At 40.9% G+C, this 22,834-nt stretch overlaps 1 protein-coding gene across 1 annotated transcript in view; it reads left to right on the top strand.

The window, feature by feature from the left end:
* Positions 1-5,634: 5,634 nt before the first annotated feature.
* PLCB1 (phospholipase C, beta 1 (phosphoinositide-specific)) overlaps positions 5,635-22,834 on the top strand; it is a gene marked incomplete at both ends in the record, with an annotated part of 80,575 nt that continues 63,375 nt past the window's right edge. Inside the window, 4 exons of the mRNA XM_009704931.1 lie at positions 5,635-5,775; positions 12,578-12,657; positions 16,469-16,522; positions 17,063-17,138. Of these exons, the coding sequence (XP_009703233.1) occupies positions 5,635-5,775; positions 12,578-12,657; positions 16,469-16,522; positions 17,063-17,138 (351 nt within the window). The remainder of the gene's footprint in view (positions 5,776-12,577; positions 12,658-16,468; positions 16,523-17,062; positions 17,139-22,834) is intronic.

Here is a 22,834-nt window from a genome sequence, read left to right on the forward strand (position 1 = left end):
AGATGTTCTATTTGAAGAAAATCTGTGGGAGTTTTGCCTTCAACAGAGTCACAAAGTAAGGTCCTATTTTAGCAAGGTTCTTTGTTTAATTTAGATAAAAACTTGAGTGTTTCCTGGAGAACTCTTTGCATATGCAGCTATCTAATGACACTTCTCCCCCCCGGGATACATAAAGAGCTGGAATAGTATAAAAGCAGTTTTGAATGCTTGGAAATCTTATTCTGATGAACATGAAACTAAGATGAGTCTGTGGTCACTTTTGTTTCAAATCTCTCCTGAAGTTATCAGGGCACAAATACAACAATTTGGGATTATGATACAGAGCCTAAGGAATTCTGAAGTACCCTTGTAGATATGTAATATAGTTTTAAAATCTACAGCAAAATGTATAATTCTGTCCAACTCTGCTTTACTGAAAGAAACTTGTGCTTCATTATCTACAGTGTTTTAAAGTAAGGAGTATGGCATGTATTTAGTACCACAAACAGAAAGCATTTGGAAATTGTAAGTCAGATTGAGAGAAGTAATGAAAATAGCTGATAAATGCTAAGTTTGTGTATAGGGTTTGGCTTGGGGTTTTGGGTTTTGGTTTTGGTGTGGTGGTTTCTGTTTTTTTAGCCTTTTTGGAGGCTTTGGGACACCTTTCATGCCTATAGCTTCAGTAGGACAAGTATTTAATTGATGACATCTTAAAGACAGTGTTTTACTGCATGAGATGCGTGAGAAAATAATTCAGTTGATAGCTGTCAGGGGGCAGGGAGCCTGTGGCATTTTGCATGCCAATGTTGTGAATGTTGTATAGATAATATAGGTAATATAGTACACGCTGTATGTAGTTTATACATGTAGTATAGTCTATAATGACTCCTTTAGATTTTTTGCGTTATAAATTAATGTCTGCAAACACCAAAAATTTCCTATACTTTAATTGCACAGCTGTTCTAGCAACCGAGAAGTTCTGGCTGAGTTTTTTGATAATCGCCCAGTTTGGCCATCCCATTGTCTGTAACTGTGGAACCCCAAGGAAAATCTTTAGCATTGGACAGATTCTTTTGCTGTTTCATGTAGGTGTGGGATCAAAGACAGCTGCTCTCAGAGATGGTGCTGCAGCTTGGAGAAGCGTTGGTAACAAAAGGTGGTGCGTTACATCTAAGGGGAAGCCTTGGCTGGCCTGCTGCCCCTTGCTGTGGTTAAATCAGTGTTTGAGTTTTACTGAACTTCATGGCAGCCTTTTAGATATATGTGTATGACAATGTATTAAAAACCCAACATTTTTGCAGACAGATGGTGTGTTGCAGGTTTTCAGGAAAAAGTTTAAAGAGCTGGAGATACTATTAAAAGATGTTACGGCATTTACTGTAATGTTCAGGGCACACGCTAATTGGGATTTCAGTGTTCAAGAGCTACGTTTTAATAACATAACCACAGCTGAAAACAGTCTTCATGGAGATTATTATTAATGTGGCTGAGTAGCCTCTTTAAGTTTACATTATTTTTACATTTCTAGTGAAAGAAAAATACGACAGGAGAAAGTTCTGCAAGTCTGATTGAAATCTATTTTTATCCATCTGTCTACACGATCCTGGTTTCTAACAAAACATCATTGTTCAGCATTTGTCCATGAAAGTTGTAGGAATTCCATAAGCTTTTTTTTCCTATGTTTCTGGCTAGTTTTTTCTATTTTCTGTTTTTGTTTTGGATTGATTTAATGTATAGTTCTTTTTATAGTTTTGTCAAGATAGCAGAACCAAATAGGGAAGGCTTTTTACCAAATGAGCAGATAGTCCTCTGGCCAACTCTTGCCTCAATTTGACGTGGTTAATCTAATTTTTAATGGATTCTAAAACCGTTTGTGCTACCAGTACCGGCCTTGTCACCTCCTCTGTATTTGCCTGCTCACAATTTACATCTCCCTCCAGGGATCTGTCAGCCCTTTAACCACAGAGGTGTCCCATCAGAGACACTGGCTTTCCTGACCTGATTTCAGGGCAAGTCTTCAGGCAGCTCCAGTCCTTGAGCTGAAGCTCCTGCTAGACTTTACTGGAAGGGAAGAAAGAAGCTGGCATGTAGACCTTTTGAGTAAAAGAGGCGGAAGGCTGCTCCTTTGTCAGAAAACATCAAAGCAGACTTAAGTCATTGCACTATGAAGGGAACTTTGGTGAGTTACGTGGGCATTGTCAATAGCCTGCTGTTTATTGAGCATCCCGTGGGCATGTTCCCTAATGTGATAGAGCTTCAGTAGCTCAGGTGTTCAAAAAATTACTATAATCAATATTCAATGGGTATAATTCTTCTGAATGTTTTTCAAAGAGCTCAATATGTTCTTAATAAGGCCTCAGTCTAGCAAAGAGCTTACGCCAAAAAACAAGCTGTCTGCTTGTGAGCCAGTATATCAAATGCAGCTCCAAACAGCAACAGACTTTCAGTCTCGTTCCTCAAAATGGAATTATCAAAATCAAAATAATGCGATTTACATAAAAGAGCTAAATTTGGTCTTGCTGCTTGTTTTTTTCCAATGTGCTTTCCTGTCATCTCTGCAGGAAAACTTGCTGACATTTTAAAAAGAGCTTTGATTCATAGAGCTTCGATAGTCTTCAAGATTTTGTTAAAGGGTATTTTGCTCATCTCCTTGGTAGTGTTTGCAGCTAAGTGTGGTAATAGGGAAGCAGAGCTGTTCATGAGGAATGTGAAGAGCTGACAGTGTGCTTTGGTATATCGGTTTGAGAACTTCAGATCTAAGGGCCAAGTAATACAACCTAGATCATCAGCTAAGGGCTAAGTTGTCACTGACAAGTGGAAATGCATCTGTCACCCTTAAAGCCAAATACACCCATGGCAGGGATCAAAAAGGGTGTGAATCCTGTTAGTATCAAAATTATTCTGTGTCACTGAACTTAAAATAAAAATATCTATTTGAAATCTGTGGAGCACGTTGCAGGTTACACTGAGATAGCCTGGGATACGCAGTGTATGTCCTTCATTAGCAGGTGCTGGATGGCGGCCAGGTAATGTATTGCTGTAAGGGACTGTGTGCTTCAAACGTTGTTAGACAAGTCTTAAACAGAATAGAAGAAGAATTCAACATTTTACTCATCCAAACCCGGCAACCCAAAGAGGATGATCTGTCTAATTTCTTGCCTTTAAAAACTAGAGAAAAATCCTGTGATTTGGAAGACCAAAGTCGTACTCGCATTGCCTGATTGGCCACTTACTCAGCACTTCTAAAAACCTTACTGAGCCAGTCCCAGACAACTTCTCTTTTGATGAATTTGCTTTGAAAAAACATCCAATTTCAAATATGTTTCTTTTTTATTCTGTGACGCATGGCTAATGCATCTCTTAGACTAACAAGAGTATGATCCATCATAGAGACACCCTATAGCTGACTATAAATTCAAAGGAAAAAGGTTATCTTCTTTCTTCTTTTGTTGATATGATTGCAGTTCATCACCAAGAGTGAAACTGTGAGCAAGAGATTCAGCCAGGGAAAGGGAGAAAGGAATGACAATTATGTGAAAGAGAATAAGACCATATAGACAATCCTGTTCAGTTTGAGTTCAGAAAGAATGATGCTCTTCCCAGACAGGCCCTTGAGCGGAAGCATTTATCAGTCTGATTTTGGATTTGAAATGGTAGAGAGTAAAAAGCAGATGAGTTCTCACCTCCCAGAGAAATTAAACAAAGCTTTGTAACATTCAGCCTGTAAATAAAAGAGAAGGTAACCCAGCTGGTAACACACCATCACTAACTTAGCATCTTCAAGGCATTTCTCTAGCTTTTCTCCTAGATGTAAATTATACAATTTCTTCATCTTTCTCCTTCAAATCCTCCTCTCTGGAAAGCAACTACCGTTTTTATATCCCTGTTCTGTTTTCCTTTTATGTGAAAGCCTGTCATTAACTTGTTTACCCATGAAATTGTCTTTGTCTCAGAGCACAATCATATTCCTTCTTTACAGAGCCCTCAAATAAGATTATTCTGTCTGTTTTCCTGCAACACTTGCCATCATACCCAGTATTTAATGAGGCTCAGCATTTTATGATGGACAACCCTGTATTTTCTTTCCAGTTAACACGCCATACTTCAAAATGCTCTCCTAAACCTTGTGAAGTATTTGGTGAACATATGCATAACTCTGTTGCCTACAAGCAGATATGATACCAATCAGGAGATGCCCTTTGGACAGAGGTCTTGTTGATACAGGATTTCCTGCAAGATCCATGAAAAATTATCCTATTTATCATCTTAAGCTTATCGTCCCGTTATACTAAATTTAATTTGAATCTGTTGGTGGAAATTTAGTTTCTTATTCAAAAGTTGTTAAATATTAAGAAGTACCATAAACACTAAGCATATGCAGACAGTGGGGTAAAAGGTTGGTGTGAGAGTGAAATGTAAACTGCAGTATGTATTTGTGTCAGTTTTGAAATAATTTGATCTCTACACAGAATCCGTCGTCCCATAACGATGCTATTTGCTGGCAATTTTTTAGTATTTGTACCAGATTGAAAAATCTTACCTTTTAGGAAACCTGAGCTTCCAAGTTATACTGACCCTATTCAAAGGATTGAATTCAGTCATGCAGGGCTTCTTTTCATCTGTCTTTGCCTTTATAAACTTCATCTGAAGGCCAAGGACCAAGCAGTTTTCTTAGTTTGAAAAACCCTGAGTGCATTTCTTGGAAATTCTGCAGCTGAAATAGAAACTAGTAGAGTTATAAAATAACCTGAAATTTTTTCTCACATGCTTATGCTACCAATAAAGCTGAGGTTCAGTCTATTATTAACTGATAAAAATAATTGAATGTATCTTTCCTTCACAGAAATGTTATGTAGTCATTTCTATACTAACCATTGGAATAGGTTGCCTAGGGAAGTGGTGGAGTCCCCATCCCTGGAGGTGTTTAAAAGACTTGTAGATGTGGCCCTGAGGGATGTGGTTTAGTGGTAGACTTGGCAGTGCTGCGTTAACAGTTGGACTTCATGATCTTAAAGGTCTTTTCCAACCTAAACAATTCTATGATTCTATATTGGATATAAACCTGAAAAAAATACTACAAACTAAATATAAATAGAATATATCTCATAATTTAATTAATACATGACATTTTGAACATGAAGAAGAAGGAAGGGCATCACCAAAATTCCATTATTCATTTCATAGCGTTTAAGACTGTTAATTCCAGACGATTTTATAAATTCCTTAGGAAAAACTAAGTTCTCATTTTGAGCTTTATCTAAAATCCATTAAAATCATAGAGAAACTCTCTGCTGAGGTCAGTAGCCTTTGGACAGATTGTGTTATTTTGACAAGCAAAACAGTTTACATATAAACTTCTGAGGGGAAAATAACTGAGAATAGGCATGTGCAACCATCAACTGGACACCTTTTAGTCTGTACTGTACCAACACAGAACTCAAAGGCTTTGAAGGATTTACAGTAGTAGTTTTCTTTTTATTCTGGGTTAATAACTTGAAATATTTTAATGACTAATTAACCTGATCAGAACCAAGTGCTGTCATGTTCAAAATAATACAAGTTTTCAAAACTGAAGTATTTGCAAAAATAATCAACTCTTTTAGCGTAAGTATTTGCAAAAGATTTGTAACTATTTTGTTATGTATTTACCTGCAGGATCCAAAACTGCGTGAACTGTTGGATGCTGGGAACCTAGGAGGTCGACTGGAAAATCGAATGATAACTGTTGTCTATGGTCCAGACCTGGTCAATATATCATATTTGAACTTGGTGGCATTCCAAGAGGATATAGCAAAGGTAATATACGTTCATCTGGGTCATATAAAATTAATGTTTTTAAAATACTGGGTTTAGTTATGGATAAATGAGATAAAAGTGGAGATTGCTATGAAATGAACCTCAATTCTGTTACAGAGCTGTGCCACTCAGTACCCAAGAAGAAATGTGCAGTCCTTTTTTTTTCAGGGACTTTGTTCAGCAGCCTGGTATGTGTGCTCATCTTCAGAACATTGCTTGTAAAGCCCAAATAAGCATTATGAACGTGATGCTACATGCACATTTTTACTCAGCTATAAGATGTGTACTGTGACTCTCCAAACACATATCAATATCTTTCAGTAGTTATCACCCTTTTATGCTTGTTCTAAGTGTGGACGAATTATGGATCATCTGTGAGAACAAAGTTTGTAAACGGTTGACTTTTTAAGGTTGACCTTTATCAGAGCAGTGGGAATCTACAGCTCTACCTTGTGTAGTCAAGTATGTCAGCAGACCCCTTGTTTAATTTACATGCATGAACGTTTCTGTTCGTGATCAAAGGTCAATTTTAGGCATCGCATTTTACCTACTGGTAGCCCTTGATAAGAATTGTGTAGTCAATGGCATTACCTTAGCAAAGTGTTTTTTCCATGCAGGTGGATGGTCCCTTCATTTCTGTCCAAGACACCACATAGAATGCAGTTGTTTGTGCCAAGCAAGTTACGATTGATACTAGTACATGTTTTGTTTTGGTTTTTTCCTTCTTCCAATTTCTATATGACTCAATTGTGTTTAATGAAGTGGGAGCTCTTTGCTTTATCTATTCCAAACTGACATTCAAAAGCTACTCCTCTTTCTGCTTCCATTCATATGGGTAGACTCTGATGACAATCTCTAGATAACCATGCACAGAACACACTTTAGTACAGTTTGCATCCTCGAGTCCAATAGATGATGCTAAAAAGAGAATTTCTCTGTAGACTGTGGTAATTTAACAACAGTAAGGACTTATTTTGTCACCTCCCAGGCAACAAGGATGGTCAGACCAGGAGAAAAAGGGTCATAGGGTGAAAGCCTTAAGCTAGGAGGATGTATTTTTGTTTGCCAGGTTTCTGTCTCTGCTAATCTTTGTTAACCGATAGGTCAGCTTGGCAAAAACACTATTTCCACTGTTTCTTTGATATGACAGAAGAGAAACAAAAAGAGTTTGTGGTGGTCCATGGACCGCGGAGTGGGGAGTGCTGTCCTCAGACTTGAAAACGCACAGCTATACTCTGCAGGGGTGGTTAAGAAATCTTAGCAGTGCAAAAGTGAAAGCGATTGCAACAACTCTTCAGGAAAAAAAAAACACAACCTATGCCCATGATGGAAAATGAAAAGGTATACTAAAGCTTTACCAGCAAAAATGGTTAGCCCTTAGCAAACAAAAGGGAAAATCAGCCAAATCAGAAGCGTACATCCCTTTTTACTTTGCTGTCTAGCCAGCAATCAGGGAACCATAATCTATTTGCTAAAACAGTGCAGAAATTGGTATTTTAGGGCTATTTGCTGTTTGATAATGGAACCTTAAAATACAGTAGATAAAATGATGTTTTAGAAAAGCTTGGCTGCTCTAAATCCTGAGCAACTCCTACGATCTGAGTAACTAAGAATTTAAGTCTTCCTTGTTATTTGTAAATATGCTAGACCACATAAATTAACATTTTATCAATCGGGCACTGTGGCCTGGGGATGCGATTTTCAGAGCATTGCAAATTAGCTGTGCTTACTTAGAGATCACGTTAAATATCCTGTTTGTTTCTATGAAAACAGAGTTTTGGTCATGGTTGAATGCATCTAAAAATTCTTCCTTTTTTTACATGTTTTCTAACTTTATATGAGCCAGACCACAGAATCTACTCCTTACCGTCTCCGGGACCCATGTAGTGACTCAGAGAAGTCATAATAAATAAGCACATCAGGCACAAATCATCTCTTGGGGGAGCTCTGAGAAGGCATGTCAATGCAAGACGTTTTCAATGTCACACGTGCAAATTTTGACCCTGCTTGCTGATGTTCCAGGAAAAGCACGTGTCAATGGAAAACTCCCCCACCTTTCCCTTTTCAGTACATGAATATTTTTTGGATTAACCCTTCCTTTGCAATACCTTATTTCTCAAGTTGTGTGACAACTATCGAGCAGTCCTGCCTTGGAGGAGAAAGGCAAAGTAAACTGTAACGGTCTTAGTGAGGCAGTTAAAATTATTCAATTATGGGGTTTTCTTCCTTTGCAGAAGGCTTCCTGTTCTGCTACAAACTCTGTTCAGCACATCCACTGGCCAAGTTGTGGGAAAATTATCAAAATAAGAGTCTTGGGCTATTCAACTTGCTTTAAGTGAACTAAGTAAAGAGCTAGAAATGACACTGTAGTCGCAGTGCACGGTTTTATGTGCATTCCTCCAGGAGAAAGTAACTAAAGTACATTAGTGATGAGCTGAAGGGTGCTGAGCAACTGGTTTGTTCAAAGAATGCAGCCTGAAATTCATTAGGTAGTAGTCTAAAAGGCAGATTGCTAGGTACGTCTTGATGATGAAGAGAAGTAGCACTGATACAGCGCTTGCTTATTTTCCGACGGGGGTACCTATCTTAGGATAAGATTTGTAAGCGTCCACAAGCACAGTGCTACAGAAGCCAGGATAAAGAAAGAAATTTATTCTCAAACCCTATTCTGAGCAGCTGCTCTTTTTCTCCGTCTCCGTTTCCAACATGAAGAAGTCCGACCTGTGAGCTTCTGTGTCTGAACTACAGTATTTCATTCTCTTTCCAAATGCAGTAACTTCAAAAGTGAATGTCTCGTCTTTCCCATCTTTTCCCCCTCACTCTCCTTTGTGCCTCTCATGCCAACTCTGTTCTCACCACACTAGTCCATCCTGGCCATACAGACCCCTATCCAGAGCCCAAGGAAATCTGTTTCTCCTCAGTTTGATGAGCTTTGGATCAGGTCCATCACTAGGAGCTGATGAATTCCTCCCTAAGTAAAATAATGTCGTCAAAGATGATTCACAAGTTGTGTTATACTATGCTTCCCAGCATACATCTTTGTTTTTCCAGCTTCCCCAGCATATCTAAGAGCTTGATCAGAATAATAAAATGATAAAGGGAACCATATAAATTCACATCCATTTCATTTTTTTAAAATAAAATTCATAAGGATGCCAAAAGTGTAGAATTTCAGCAGCTTGCTTTGTTAGCCTCCTACCAAAAACAAATGTGTGAGAAACATTGTCTTCACACGTAGTCAGTTCTGATTTGAAGGAAGTGTTTTCAAGAATATGTGCTGTCTTGTCTTATGAAAAGTCTCATCTCTTCTGTTGAGATAAATGTCTTACGGTATGTATCTTGATGTGTGTAATAGAAGAGAGAAATTACTTCACTAAGCAACAGATTTCCAAATGAACTGCTGCTTATATGCTACCTGCCAAAGCACAGAACAGCTAAATAATTTGTTAGTAAAGTTCACAGGAATGATACAAATATGAATTAGTGTAACAGGACGTAGCCAAGAGGAGATCGAGTTCAGGGAGCTCTTATCATGATGGATGTGACTTGCTTGGCGTTGAATGTTGGAAGGCTGGGTTCTTCCGCTACCAAACAGGATCAGAGGCTTCCAGTCTGCAAACAGTTTGTTGGCACTAGTATAGCCCTATTTCAAAATATCAAAAGATTTATATTTTCCTTTTGTATTGCATCTGTACAGGAGTCTGCAGCTACCGCGGTGATTGGGAGGCTGTTATAACCTTTCCGCAGTAGGCTGTTTTCTTTCTACACATAACAGCTTTCTACCCCGCGGAGCGCTTTCACCGAGCACGGCCTTCAGGAATCGCTGCTGCTGGTAAAGACGGCTGCAGAGTGCATCATGCATGGAGCGAGCGTATGGGCTGTACTCTGTACCGTACAGCAAACCCAAGGAAACAGAGCCATTTGGTAGCTAAAGCGGCAAGAGGCATCTTGGCTCACAGCTTGATGCAAGCCCATCAAAGTCAGTCCAAACCATCTCCTTTATTTCTTCGGGTCTGTGCTCAGGGCTGTTGTTTCCCCTCCTGCTGAGGGTTCAGACCGGTGACTGGAAAGATGATGTGATCCTTGGCATATTTTCTGACCTTGGGTTTCTGGCTGGGACTCTATGGTGGCTGGAATGAAGACCCTAAAATGGGAGAGGCAGTGAGTAAATACTGCTTGTGACTTGTTGACTTGGCACCTGCGTCGTTAGGAATGGCTCAGCCTGCAGGTAGCCCTTAGAATATTTGGCAAGAGTGATGTGATCGCTTTGAAGAGCCAGGAAAAGCTAGCAAAGGAACACGGCAAGACAGTTTGTGTAAATAATGCTTGTGACAGGCACATAATAACTGAGTTCCCCTTACATTGCTGTCAACAAGCACTCGGACAAAGAGAAGGAAGAGCTGGGCTGTGGGATACTCCTGAAGTGCCCTACTTCTGTTTTCTACAAAATACTTTGGTTTTAAGCCCAGCAGAACTAATGAGATCCAAACATAGCCTATCAAGATCTGTTAAAAGCCAACGTATTTTCAATTTCTAAATAATATTTTATGTTACCATTAATCTCTGCAGCCTTTAGTGTCACAGGGAGACATTTTAACTGCTATTATTAGTGCCTAAACAAAGCAGAGTTTACAAGATGAGCCTATTTTGAGCCTGGAAAAATGACTTGCCAAGAGGAAAAACGGATGCTGCACTTAATACGCTTTCTGTTCCAAGAGTCACAGCAAAGCAGTTGTGTTGCTAACGAACCTGACTCCTCCTCCTCTTCTTTCTCACACCCTCATGTTTTGTGGTTTGGTTTTTTTTTTTGTTTGGTTTTTTTTTTTTTTTAAATTAGACCTAAGAAGGAAAAACAGCTAAAGAAGAAGAATGGAAGTGGTCACAAGAGGTGGAGGGGAGGACTCTCAGCAGCGGTGGTTTGCCTCCAGCACAAGAAATCTGTGTCAGAGAGAGGAAGGTTTCTCTGCCAGAAATGCCAGTCACAGGGAGATGTGTTGTCTCGGCTGCTTAGGGGTGAGGTTATAAATGGGGTGGACTTAAGGATCTGATAGCTGAAGGATATCGAAGGCCCCTATAACAGTAGGCGTTACAGGTAGCCTTATCTCTTCCTTGGGAGCAACTGTGCGAGATGGTTTCAGGAACAAGATCTGATAGCTGTAGGGCAAAAAACCTTGGCAGGTTAAAAAAAAAAATAAAAATAGAAAAAATTATAACTTCTGAACCTCTCTCCAGTCAATCGCCCAGTCACGTGGAAACCTGAGGCTTTTTAGGTAAAACAAGCTCATAAGCTCCAAAGTGACGTAGCAACATTTGTTTCATTGGAAGTCAATGATACTTTTCATCGTTACCAGTTTTTGTCAGAGTTAAATCCCCCATTTTTTGTATTTTTCCTCAAGAAAAAGAAGAGCCAAAGGGAGGAAATACCTCTCAAAGAGTATGCGTCTGAGAGACTGTGTGGCAATGGGAATTTTGGATCTGGACTGATAGGAAAGGAAACTCAATTTTAGTTTCAAAGGAAGCTCAGAAAACTTCATCAAGTTAAAAAAAAGTATCACGTTGCTTGCAAAGGCATTGGTTTTTTTCATCCCTTTCTTTTAAAGGGGTGAAACAAAGCTAATCCAAAACTGCAGTTGTGATTAAAAAGAATTGCAATTAAAGATTGTAAATAAGCACCAAGTTAGCAAGGAAAAATGCTTTGATGTCATTGATGAAAAGCTGCAGGAGAGACCTGCGAGGGAGGAGAGCGACAGGACAAGCAGCGAGAGTCTAAACTTCAGATTATAATCATGGATCAGCCTTGCTGGGAACCCGGGAAAGCTCAGAGACCTAAGGGAAGGACTTCAGCAACGTACACAGAGTTGAGAAAAGTCTGGAAAATAGAAGAGAGGAAAAGTGAGGGAGAGCCATGGGAAGAGCAGTGCCTGCAGGCGGCGGTGGGAGGTTTCCCGTGAGCGGCTGGAGGACATTTCTTCTCTACGTCAGGGTAGCAAGGGGGGAAATAATTTAGTGAGGGATAGGATCACAGTGTAGGGATGTACAGCAGTGGGGAGAGGACCTTTTCTGTTTGGATTTGCATCTTCTTCCTTGTACATGAGAATAATTTAAATTTATTCCTATACATTTCTGCTGGTTTGGGTTTTTTAAGTGCGTTTCTTATGTTACCTAGTAAGATCTTAGATAGAGTCAGTACTTACAGTTCTTAATTCGGTATCCACCATAAAAGATAAGGCATGGTATTTGTTGTCTGAATTACTTCATGATCTGTAGAGAGTGTGATGCGGAGGCTCTCCCAACGAGCTCCTGCAAGAGGGGACATTGAAGCAAGAGACTTGCTATGGTGTGACCTGTATCCCACCCTGTCGGGTCTATCTGTCTGCAGAGGGATTTAAGCCCATTTCAGCTTCATTTTATAAGAATGGTGATATAGAGGCTTCTTTTTTAATCCTTAGTGTGTCAACCAGAACAGTGTCCAACACACAAGAAAATGTATTTTTCTGGGGCATTTATTGCACATCTTCTCGGAGCTTGAATGTGGTTTGCATCAGACATTTATCCATATGATTTTTTTTTTCCAGTTCAATGGAATAAGATATCTTTAAAAAAATATCTGTAACAGTCTTCATTTTTTTTGCAGCATGAGAAAATCAGGTCTCACAGATGAGGAGGGAAGCTGTAACGGGAAAAATCAAGTTCAGCCTTTAATTAGGCGCTTTTTACTAACGATGTAATTTTCAAAAATATTTTGCATTGTGTAAGTAAACATCTAAACTAAGCCTCATTTAATCAAATTTTCTCTTTACAGGAATGGTCAGATGAAGTGTTCAGTTTGGCAACAAATTTGTTGGCACAGAACATGTCAAGGGACGCGTTTCTGGAAAAAGCGTAAGTGGCCGTCATATTTAATGCTGGGGGCGTTGCTCTTTTCTCTGCGTCATTTTCCTCTTTGCTTGTTAGTCACGTTGTCATCTATTGTTTCTGCTTTGATGAGTTGTCACTTTTGTAAACACAGCCTGTCCTTTCTCATGGTTTTAAAAAGCCTGTTATCTAAACATCATTTAAACAAAAGTCTTGGTAGCGTTCTTCGGACAAACTAACAGAATTAAATGCCCTCTTCCCCTTCTTTACCAAAGTAGTAGCTTCAGCTGTAGTCTGAAGCGCTCAATTTAAACTGAAAGAATATTCTGGACTGACTTGCTTCTGGTTTATTTTCCCTTTTTTCTGTAACTGATCAAAAAATGAGAAATGCAAGAAGTCCGTTTTCTTCAGCCTAATCTTTCTGGTTTTCATGTGATTCAGAGGGAGGCCGTGAATCCATTCATCTAGATTGCCTTGCGCAGGGCGCAGATTCTGAGTTGCTTTCGACAAAGTAGAAAAGCCATTTATGAGAACGTTTGGAGTGTAAAAACACACCTCTGGAAGGAAAGAGAACTAAACCTGAGATGAGCGATTCTCGACTGGATGATAAGTGCACTTGCTGAGGGAGTTTTGCATAGGTGACAGTGTCATGAACAGCATGGGAAAGCCTACCAGATAGTGATGGTAATGAACTGGGGTACTTAGCTGGCCTTTTCGGCTTCTAAAAGAGGAGATATACCCCCCCCAGCCTACGAGTTAGCTGGTTAAATTCAGCTCTGTGTGTCCCCCAAACACCTTTTAATTTCTACTAATGGACAGAGGCTCGGTCCAGCTGAATACCAAGCTGGGGCTTAGGTTTCTAAAACTTGCCTCCATCCAAGAAGCAAGCTAACCTGCCCTTTTTCTGGACTTTCAAAGGCTGTGCATGCCTAACTTCATTGGATGCACCCATATTTAGTCAGAAGTTTCCCAACTGCTTAATATTAATCCCATGTACGTACTCATAGGTGCCTATTCTGGGAGGGGGGTGTGGGGTGTATTTTCTTCTCCTAGTGTTCCTTGTGGTGCAGATGAAGGCAACAGAACTTCTTGAAGAAACTTTGAAGGCTGGACGTTGCAGGAACTACAGCTTTGTGTCTGATAATGCTGTGTTGGGACAGCAGTGATACATTAGGCAAACAAAATCCCAAATGGAGGGAAACATTTAACATTTCCTTTTGACTCCACGTGTTGACAGTAGAGAAAGCACTGTGCTAACCCGAGCAGACCCAAGTGTGAGAGCAAGAGCAGAGATGACTTCCTTCATCTCCACAGGTTGTAGATGAATTACGGGAGTGATTTGATATTACTATTTCCATGCCCCTTACTACTCAAGTTCCTAGGTGGCCAGCAGACTTTGCTGATGAGTCTGTAACGGGGAGGATTGTGGCTGTACCTCATGGGCGTTTTCATACCAGGTTCAAAGGAGGAACTTGTTATCACACAGTATAGTAGAGCCAGACTTATTTGTAGCCATTTTTCGGTGGTTGTTCAAGCAACATTAATTAAAGATGAAGTCACTGGACATGTTGCATAGATTCAGTAGCAGGCAAGCATGGCATTTCTGTGTCTCTTTCTTTTTCCACTAATTAATAAATCACTTGGGAACTGTAGGGTTTCCAGGGTCCTTTGCACAGATGGCAAATCAGAGTCACTTAAGAAGTCTTTGACTTTGAAGATTAAAAATATATCCCCATTATAATAACTGTACTAAGCAAAGAGTTGGTTGCAGTCCTATCAGAACCCTTTTGTTGAAATAGAAAAGCAAATTGTATTAGAGCAGAATTAAGGTTTTTTTCTTTGTGGTATTCAGTCCCTTGCAGCATTGGAAACACAATAATAAACAGCTTGAGTAGCTTTCCTGTGGTTTGGTCAGATGAGAAAAACAGAGTTAATTTAGGAGGAGAAGTGGTTAATAAGACCTGCCATTTTGGTTATGATGTGCTCATTCCTCTATTGTACCCGTGCAGTGTGGTTTTGTGTTGGGGTGCAAAAATGGACACTGGAGTACATGAGTACTGAAGTGCTGACCAGCGCCGTCACGAGCAAAGGGTGACTGCACTGTGGAAACCTTGGGTCAGCGTTACGTCCAGCGTTTGTCGTTCTTGGAGTCGGCACTGCACTACTGAAATGAGTCCATTCGACTGCCTCCCATGGGTGTATCTCCTAGCAAGCTTTTTAACAGGAATAACGTGCTTGGTTTTCTTAGATGGGTGAATAATGGCTGTAGGAGAAAAAATAGTGTCCCATATGTAGCAAAGGATTTGGGAGGAAAAAAGGTGGTGAGTATAAGGGGGGCTGACAGTTCTGCAGACACACATTTTTAGTTTGCTTTACCTGAAGTTCAGAATTCTCGCCCCACCCTCCATTTTCTTTTATTTCTGGCTTTCTTGGGTGTAGAGGAAAACATTAAATGTGACCAGAATGTACCCAAAAGTTTAAAAAACTAGAAGGCAAAATGAAAGAAACTTTTTTGCTAACCGCTGTGATTTTCTTCTTTTTAGTCTAGCTCAGTGCTGGGAGATGGGGCAAAGGGGATAATGATTTTGTTTGATGACACAGTAGCACAACAGATTTCAGTTTCCAGAAGATGCATATGAGGAGACAAGCATTTGTGAAAATGCTCCTATCCTAGTTAGGATATTAGCACATACTTTGTTTTTGAAGTGCTTGCTAATGACATTTTTGGTTGGGGAAAAAAAGGGAAGTTTATTAGAACCATGTAGTTTCCTTTTCTTTTGGTAGGCCAGTGGGAAAAGTGAAAAAGTTTGTTTGGTTTTGGTTTTTTTTAACCAACCGAAAAAATCCTCTTAAATACTGAAGTGTTGCCACATTTTTTTATCAGATCATATTACTGCAAAACCCATTTAGTTTTCATTATATTCAATTGGAAGAGATGAAGCACTCAAAGTTGTGCTCCTTGCAGGCTGCTGCTGGTAAACATTATGCTGGTAACCAGTAGACCTCATGTACTGGGAGGACCATCACATAGCAGCTGTAGACCCAACTGCTTCTCATTAAAGCTACTGGATGACTCCTCTTTCAGTAGGCTTTGAATCAATATGTTGAAAGATTTGGACAGAGATAGATGTGTATTTAGCCCCCTGCCTTAATGAGCATGTGAGAGAAGTCACGGGTCCTGAGACACTGAGATACTCTAAATACTCCAAAAGCTGGATGATTGCCTGCCTGTAGATTGTTTCAGCGTGTAATTTTGATATTGCTTCATACTGGAAATGTCTTGGGCTTGCCCAGGGCTGCTGAGTGTACTGATGCTCTTGCTGGTGTGGAGACATTCCAATTGCCAGCTCTTTGACTTCCTTCAGCTGGGGGGTGACAACTTCTAGGGTCAAAGGGAGAAACCTTCACAGGTATCTTATGGAGAGGGCTTAGGGAGGCAGGGATGTTGGTGTGCAACATCCCAGGGCAATTTCAGCCTCTGGAAGAGGAGTACAGCCAGCTTTCCAGTCAAGTTGTGTAGCCTGTGTGCCACAATTCAGTCTGCTGGTAGACTGACAGGCACCTGGGTGAGAAGGAGCTCGGGGGGATGATAAATGTGTGCATTAATGATATTTGCAATGCCCTGTTGCAGGACAGACAGTATTTGACACTACAGGTGCGTTGCTGTTGAAGTAAAAGGTGTTTTCTTATTACTGATATCCCAACAGGTTTTCATATTGGGCAAAAGAGCTGAGTGGAACTTGCCTTGTGCTAAGAGCACTAGCACTGAGCTCTAAAGTTGGTGGAGAGGTACCTGAAAATGCTGTAAAAATAAAATTGGGTGTTTTTCTCTCCACAGTTACACAAAACTTAAGCTGCAGGTGACTCCAGAAGGGCGCATTCCTCTGAAGAAGTAAGTTCTGTTCCCATTCCTCACCCTGTAGTCCTTTCTGACTTTTGAGTGTGAAAATATGTCTGGGATGAACATGTGACCGCTGTGTCTAGAACAATAATTTTATCGGCTGTTTGTAACATGTGTTGCAGGAAGGAGTGGCCAGTGATACTCGGGATGTCTGTTCGAATACCCTTTGGGCATAGATTGCCCTTGTGGTCTTGAGCAAGACATTTAGCTTCTCTGCCCTTGTTCGTTCCACTTCTGTAAAATGAGAAAAAACCTATAATTTCTTTACCTCAGGGACATGTAATGAGGATAAATATATTCAAATTGCATGTCGCTGGGGTAATACAAAGAGAGCAGTGGTGACTTTCTGAAATAACCATCCGTTATATAGGGGCTTGTGTGGGGTAGAGTTAAACTCCTTGTGGGCACCGTTAAACTCGCTTGTGTTACCGAGCAGCCAGCAAGTGGAAGTAAATAGCTAAAGACGTGATAGACTGGAAAGTGATATTCAGTCTTTAAACCTGTTGCCTCTGTTTTGTCTTTGTCTCGCAGCATATACCGCTTGTTTTCCGCTGACAGAAAACGGGTAGAGACTGCGTTAGAAGCTTGTAATCTTCCATCTTCCAGGGTAAGCATCTGAATTTATTCCTGGCCCTTACAAAGTGTTGGTTGTATTCGGCAGTGTTTGCTCTCTGTTGAGTTGAAGACAGTTTGTTCAAGGCTGATCGTGCTGGGCTGGCGTTGCTGCTGGATAGGCCCTCAGCAGCATGTCTGTGTTTCCCACACAGAAGTTCCCAGGACCTATCTGCAAATCTGAGTACATTTGATTTGAATTTGTGTAGGGACCAGGAGCACCTGGAGGAAGTGCAGGTGGATTAAAGGAAAGGGCAGGGGGTCGTGTGACCTGTCCTGGAGAAATCCTATGAGAATATTTTAAGATTAAGTGACAATTGCACAATTTTCACGGCATAATTTCAGAGCAGTGTTAGCTCGAGGTGTAGCTAATGGTGTAATCTGTTTCCTTCTCACAAAAAAAAATAATCTATAGCTTGAGTTAAGTGACAATTGAAATTTCCTGTAGCTTATCTGAAGGGTACATAGAGCAAATGTTGAAGTGCTGTAGTGTCAAAGCTGTTAATGCTGTGGGGATACTGCCATTGTATGCTGCTAATCTGGGAGCTCTGCTCAACCAGGAGCATTTGCTGGATGGTACCTTGCCCTCAAGAAGATTTTTTTCAAGAGGAATGCGCTCAAGCAGGTGTTTCTAGTTAGTGCTGGAGCAAAGATGTCCTTAGACTTTCCTCTGAGGTGGAGGTTCTCCTCCAAGAAGCTTCTTGTAGGATAATTCCTACATTTGGAGGTCCAAGAGGTGGGGCAGAACTGGTCTGTAGCAGAGAACCTGCATCTCCTGATCCCTTGCTCTTGTAGAAAACTCTGTGCTGTGTTGCTTGCCCAACATTTGCTTCCCCAGCGGTTTAATAGAGACAATTCTTGCAACTCCAGATGAGCAGTGGAGCAAAATCTTCACAAGCCAAACCTCAGATACCCTTCACCGATGAGACCTTCCTTCATAGGTCTGGGGGCTTAATTCCATAAAATTCCAAGAAATGTCTGTAAAGGGAGTATAAAATATTATAATAATCTTATCTAAAGTAAGGTTGTGAGGTTAGAAACATGGGAACAATAATTTTAAACATGGATTTTCATTTGATTATTAGCAAACAAGACAAGATGTGCAAAAATCTCTGAAGTGCTGCTTTTTAAATCAGTTGATTTATTACTTCTCTAGACTACATATCTCTGGAAAAAAAAATCTAAACATCATCAGAGTCCTTGAAAGAAACTGCAACCTTTTTCTGCTATTTAAGTAGAGCCAATTTGACGTACACATTGCTGGATACTTGTTGCTGGGATACCATCTTGAAAATTATTTGTAGTATAAAGTAGATCCTTTCTTTGGTTGGGACAAAAGAGAAGTATGCTTCATGCAACAAAGAAAACTGTGTTAATCATCTTTGAAAAAAATATTTTGGAAGCTGAGTGATTAAGAAGCATGAAACTCTGAATCTCACAGAGGTAATGGAGTAGAAGAAATGCAGTACTTCAACCACAGCTCTTTTCCTTTGTGTTCCTGTTTATTTGAGTAAGTAAAATTCTTAGCTTCAACTTCCAACTTTTCTGCCCCGTTGTACTGCAGAACAAATGGTGTTCCTGTAAAGCCCTGGAAGAGCACTGGACTCCAGCAGAGTGCATGACATGAGTATCAGGGAATCTTGCTCAGGAAAATCACACCACATTATTCAGAGAATTCATGAAAGTCTCTCATGGACATTAACAGCTTAGGCTTTTTGGTTTTTCGTATTCATGCCTCATGAAGATCCCTCTAAAGATTTTCTCCCCAGGTTTCCATACCTCTTACTGCTCTAGGTAGATGCGGGGCTCATTGGCCATGAGTTTCACATGATGTTTTGCTGCGCCTCTCAGAACCTATGAATGACCCTAAAACACAAATGAAATTCAGAGTTGTGGGTAAGTAGGTCCCAAGTCAGCATTTATCACTGTCTTCCTGATTCGTAGCTTCAAGGCTGGGACAGTCCCTCATCGATCTTGCACAGTGACCTGAGCTTAGGGCAGCCTGAGCTACGCTGCCGGGGTATGGTATCACTGCACGGACTGGTCTGTGCCAGCGCAAGCTTCAGCATCCGCTGGCCCCGCTCTCTAGCAAATTCCCTGTGTGTGCTTGCCAGGATACCTCATGGGACAACGTGTAGGGCACCGCACTTAGTGTGAGAGGAGGAAGAGTTCTCATTGCTTGGATAATTGGATTCATCCTGCTGTGGAAGAATAGCACCAGAGAGGCTCCCCAGAAGTGCCGAAAATAAACTCTTTATTTCGTGTTTAGGGACCTTAATAAGGGATGGATTCTCTGCAGCGCTGAGCACTCCAGCCCTGACTCGGACGAGCAGTTGAGCATGACTGCAGTGGGATGACCCATGGACTTCAAGTCAAGCACGTTTTCAAAGTGTGGATTTATTTATGTATTTCTGAGTTGGACCTGGCATGCGTAGAGTCTTGCAGGACCAAGCCCTGTGTGATCTGATTTTCAGCAGCATTCGTCATCCAGCAGATCTGAAAGCAGAGGAATGTTAAAATAAATGTTTAAATGAAGCTTTTAAATATGCCAGTGAGGTTTTGAGTTTGGCATCTGATTCCCCTATGGTTTTTTTGGTTTGTTTTGTTTTTTTTTTCCCCAATCTTGGCTACTTTTGGGGAAGGGGGTGTGCCTTTTTTTGTTGTTGGGTATTTTTATTTATTTCAGTTTTCGTCAAAGTTACCTTAAATAGAATTTGAAGAACCTTACTTTAGCCACTGCTTTGACTGTGAAGACGGGTTTCTGCCTTCCAGTTAATGTAGAGGTTCACAATGAAGCACCAGTGAGCATGACTGTTAAAAGAAAACAACCAACTATGGAGTCTTGTCTGTGCAAATAATCTGAACTAGTTGTTGTGCTGCCAAATGTATAAGACTGGATACAGATGTTACAAAAGCAGGCAGGTTACCAGGCAAATCATAAATCAGCGGTGCTTGAAATTAGTAGAGAGTCTCAATCACGGAATAAAATTGAATGCCAATATTCAGCAAAGCTGGAAATGAGGGATGCTCTCATGTGGTACAGAAAGTTTGTGGTTTGTTCATTGGTCTCAAAAAAGAGATGAGCGCAGAAGGTGTGTGGGTGGTTCTACTGAAACGTGGATGGCTCAGACCAGGCTGAGGAAGGGGGCAGCGTATTTTAATCCCTTTCGGCAGGCAGGGTTTTGGAATCCAAATACAGTTGTCTGAGGCTGTGCCTGGGGGGGCAAATGCTTGCAGCAAGGCTTTCATCTCCCATCTAGATCTTTGTGTTTTGTAGCCCACCGATTACGTTACTGGTAGGAAATAATTAATTATTAAAAGGTTCTGTACTTATGCCTAAAGACTTGTGTTGATTATTCTCTTATAGGTAGGCGCTTGGGAGGTACGTGTTGGAAACCAGGATATATTTTCTTAATTGGAACCGAGTGGCAGATAAAAGTCTGGATTCCAGGTTATTGGAAAAGACCCACATTTTGTTCAGTTGAGCACCTTCAAATCCCCTGTAAAGGAAAAAATATAGTAGGTCAATGGGAGACTAATTCTGTGGTAATTACAGAATCAACGTTTAAAATGCCCTTAGGAGAAGCGCTGGCTGACAAGCAGTACCCTGATGAATAGGGCTTATAGGCAGGAGGAACAGAGGAGCGTGAGGTGGCAGCTTTAACAAGAAAATTCACAAACTTTATGAATCCTGACCTTTAGGAAAACACAAGTATCAGCAGTCCTGCTCTCAACTGAAAGCACCACAGCTCGAATTTATCAAAGTGTAGTGGGTGCAGTTTCACACGTGGTTCAGTGTCACTGGTGGCTGTCACTGAAAGGAGCTATTTCCATCCTCCAACTTCTGGTTTCAAACTTCTCCATCCACCCTTAACTGGATTTAGCGGTTGTGCCATCGGCGAGTTCCCTGGATCAGCCAGCTGATCCCACGGTAAAGTGCACAGGGTTGTTTTGGCCGGGTAAGTTGTGAACCAGTTCACGCTGCAGCCGCTCGCACAGTCTGCCAAAAAAAGGAAGGCAGCAGGGTCTAATGGCTGGTGACCTTAGACCATGAGAGCCTGGAGATGGGTACCCAGGCGGAGCAGCGAAACAGCCCAGCTTGGTCTGAGCGTGAGCTGGGTCAGGTTCGGTCTGCGTTTGCAGACAGAAACGCTGAGTGATGGTCACCGTACAAAACCCTCTCGGGCCTCTGCAGGTTTCATAGATGAAAGGAGCGATAAAGTGATGCCTGTGGCATTCATTTATTTGTTTATTTTAACCTAAATCAGGAAAAATATGGAAAAGTTTCCTTCCATCTAACAAAGACTCGAATCGACGCTTCCGGTTCCCTTGGTAACGGCATTAAACAGACGGAATACATAAAAGCAATGATTTCCTCTATCAGCAGCTTGCCTCTGAGATGACCAGGTTCAATGGAGTTTAAAACTTGTGTCCAAGTTACAATTGTCCTCCTCCAGTGTATCAGATTTGGACATTATTTTGGAGCCGTGGAGAAGGCCCATGGTGCTACCAGAGACTATATGTCATAGCTTTTGACAAAGGTAGCTTGCATGGAGGAAACTCAAAAATTAGATTTGCAGTATTTGCCTTTCTCGGGGTTTGTGTTTTCCTTTTTCTTGTTCCTTTATAAGGTTTCCTCTGTACAAAATACAAGCTTCTGTGCCATTTTCTTTTCTCAGTGCACTGATGCAAAGGCAGAAACCGGTGAGCACACCATTACTGTTCTGTGCTGAAAAAAGCTTTGCACCTTTCTTGGGGTCCTCATTTCTTCCCAGCCCCGCTAAAAAAAGGAACCCTTGCTGTCTTCTGCAAAAATTCTGGAGCTTAAAGGCAGCAAATGCAAGTGGGAAGAGAGGGTTCTTGAGCTCCATGCGAAGGACTGTTTTGCTTATGCAGTCCAGTAATTCCCTCCAGTTAAAAACAGTAATGTTGCTTTTTCAGAGAGGAGTCAATAGGGATGATGAAAGTGTCATCTAGAAGCAGGATTAAATGTAAATTATTCTGAATTTTAGAAAATGTAAGAAAAAAATACTGATATTTGTTCTACAGGAGAGCATTTTTATCAGTTTCTGTAAAATAAATTTAATTGCCAAATGCATTATGCTGAGTGTTTAGGGCAAAGATGAATGGAAAAGCCGTGCTGCTTGAGTCTTGCCCAGGATCGCGGTATGGTGAACATGTATCTTCAGGAAGGAAAAGGAAACGTTTCTGCTGTTGTCAGAGAACAAGTGTATTAATAATGACTCAATGACCCAGTTCATTCCCCGGTTCTTTGAACACTTTGGAAAGATGAGTGAGGTGCTTGTCCTCTGTAACGCTGCTGTTTTGCTCGCTGAAGCACGTGGGCTCAGCACCACTGGCCAGCCGCCCCGCTGGGAGTGAGCTCAGAGGCTTTGCTGGGACTGGTATACCTATTTATGCTATAGATACAGGGGTTAGATGGGGTGATGTCCGTTCTTTCTCCTTCACAGGTGCTCAGAGGAAGAGATAACTTTGCCTTATGGAAACTAAGATGATAGACGTATTTGTATGTTTTTTTAAAGATGTACTCTTTAAGCTGCTCTGTTATTCAGGGGAATTTATTATTCTGCAAAATCTGAGCTCCTCTAGTTGCAGGTAGGAAATCAAAAGAAGCGCAGTAGTGAGAGATCTGTTTACAAGGAATGTATAAAACTGCTGTATCGTTCTTTC

The sequence above is a fragment of the Cariama cristata genome, unplaced genomic scaffold, assembly GCF_000690535.1.
Source record: "Cariama cristata isolate BGI_N322 unplaced genomic scaffold, ASM69053v1 scaffold2480, whole genome shotgun sequence".
NCBI classification, from domain to species: domain Eukaryota; kingdom Metazoa; phylum Chordata; class Aves; order Cariamiformes; family Cariamidae; genus Cariama; species Cariama cristata.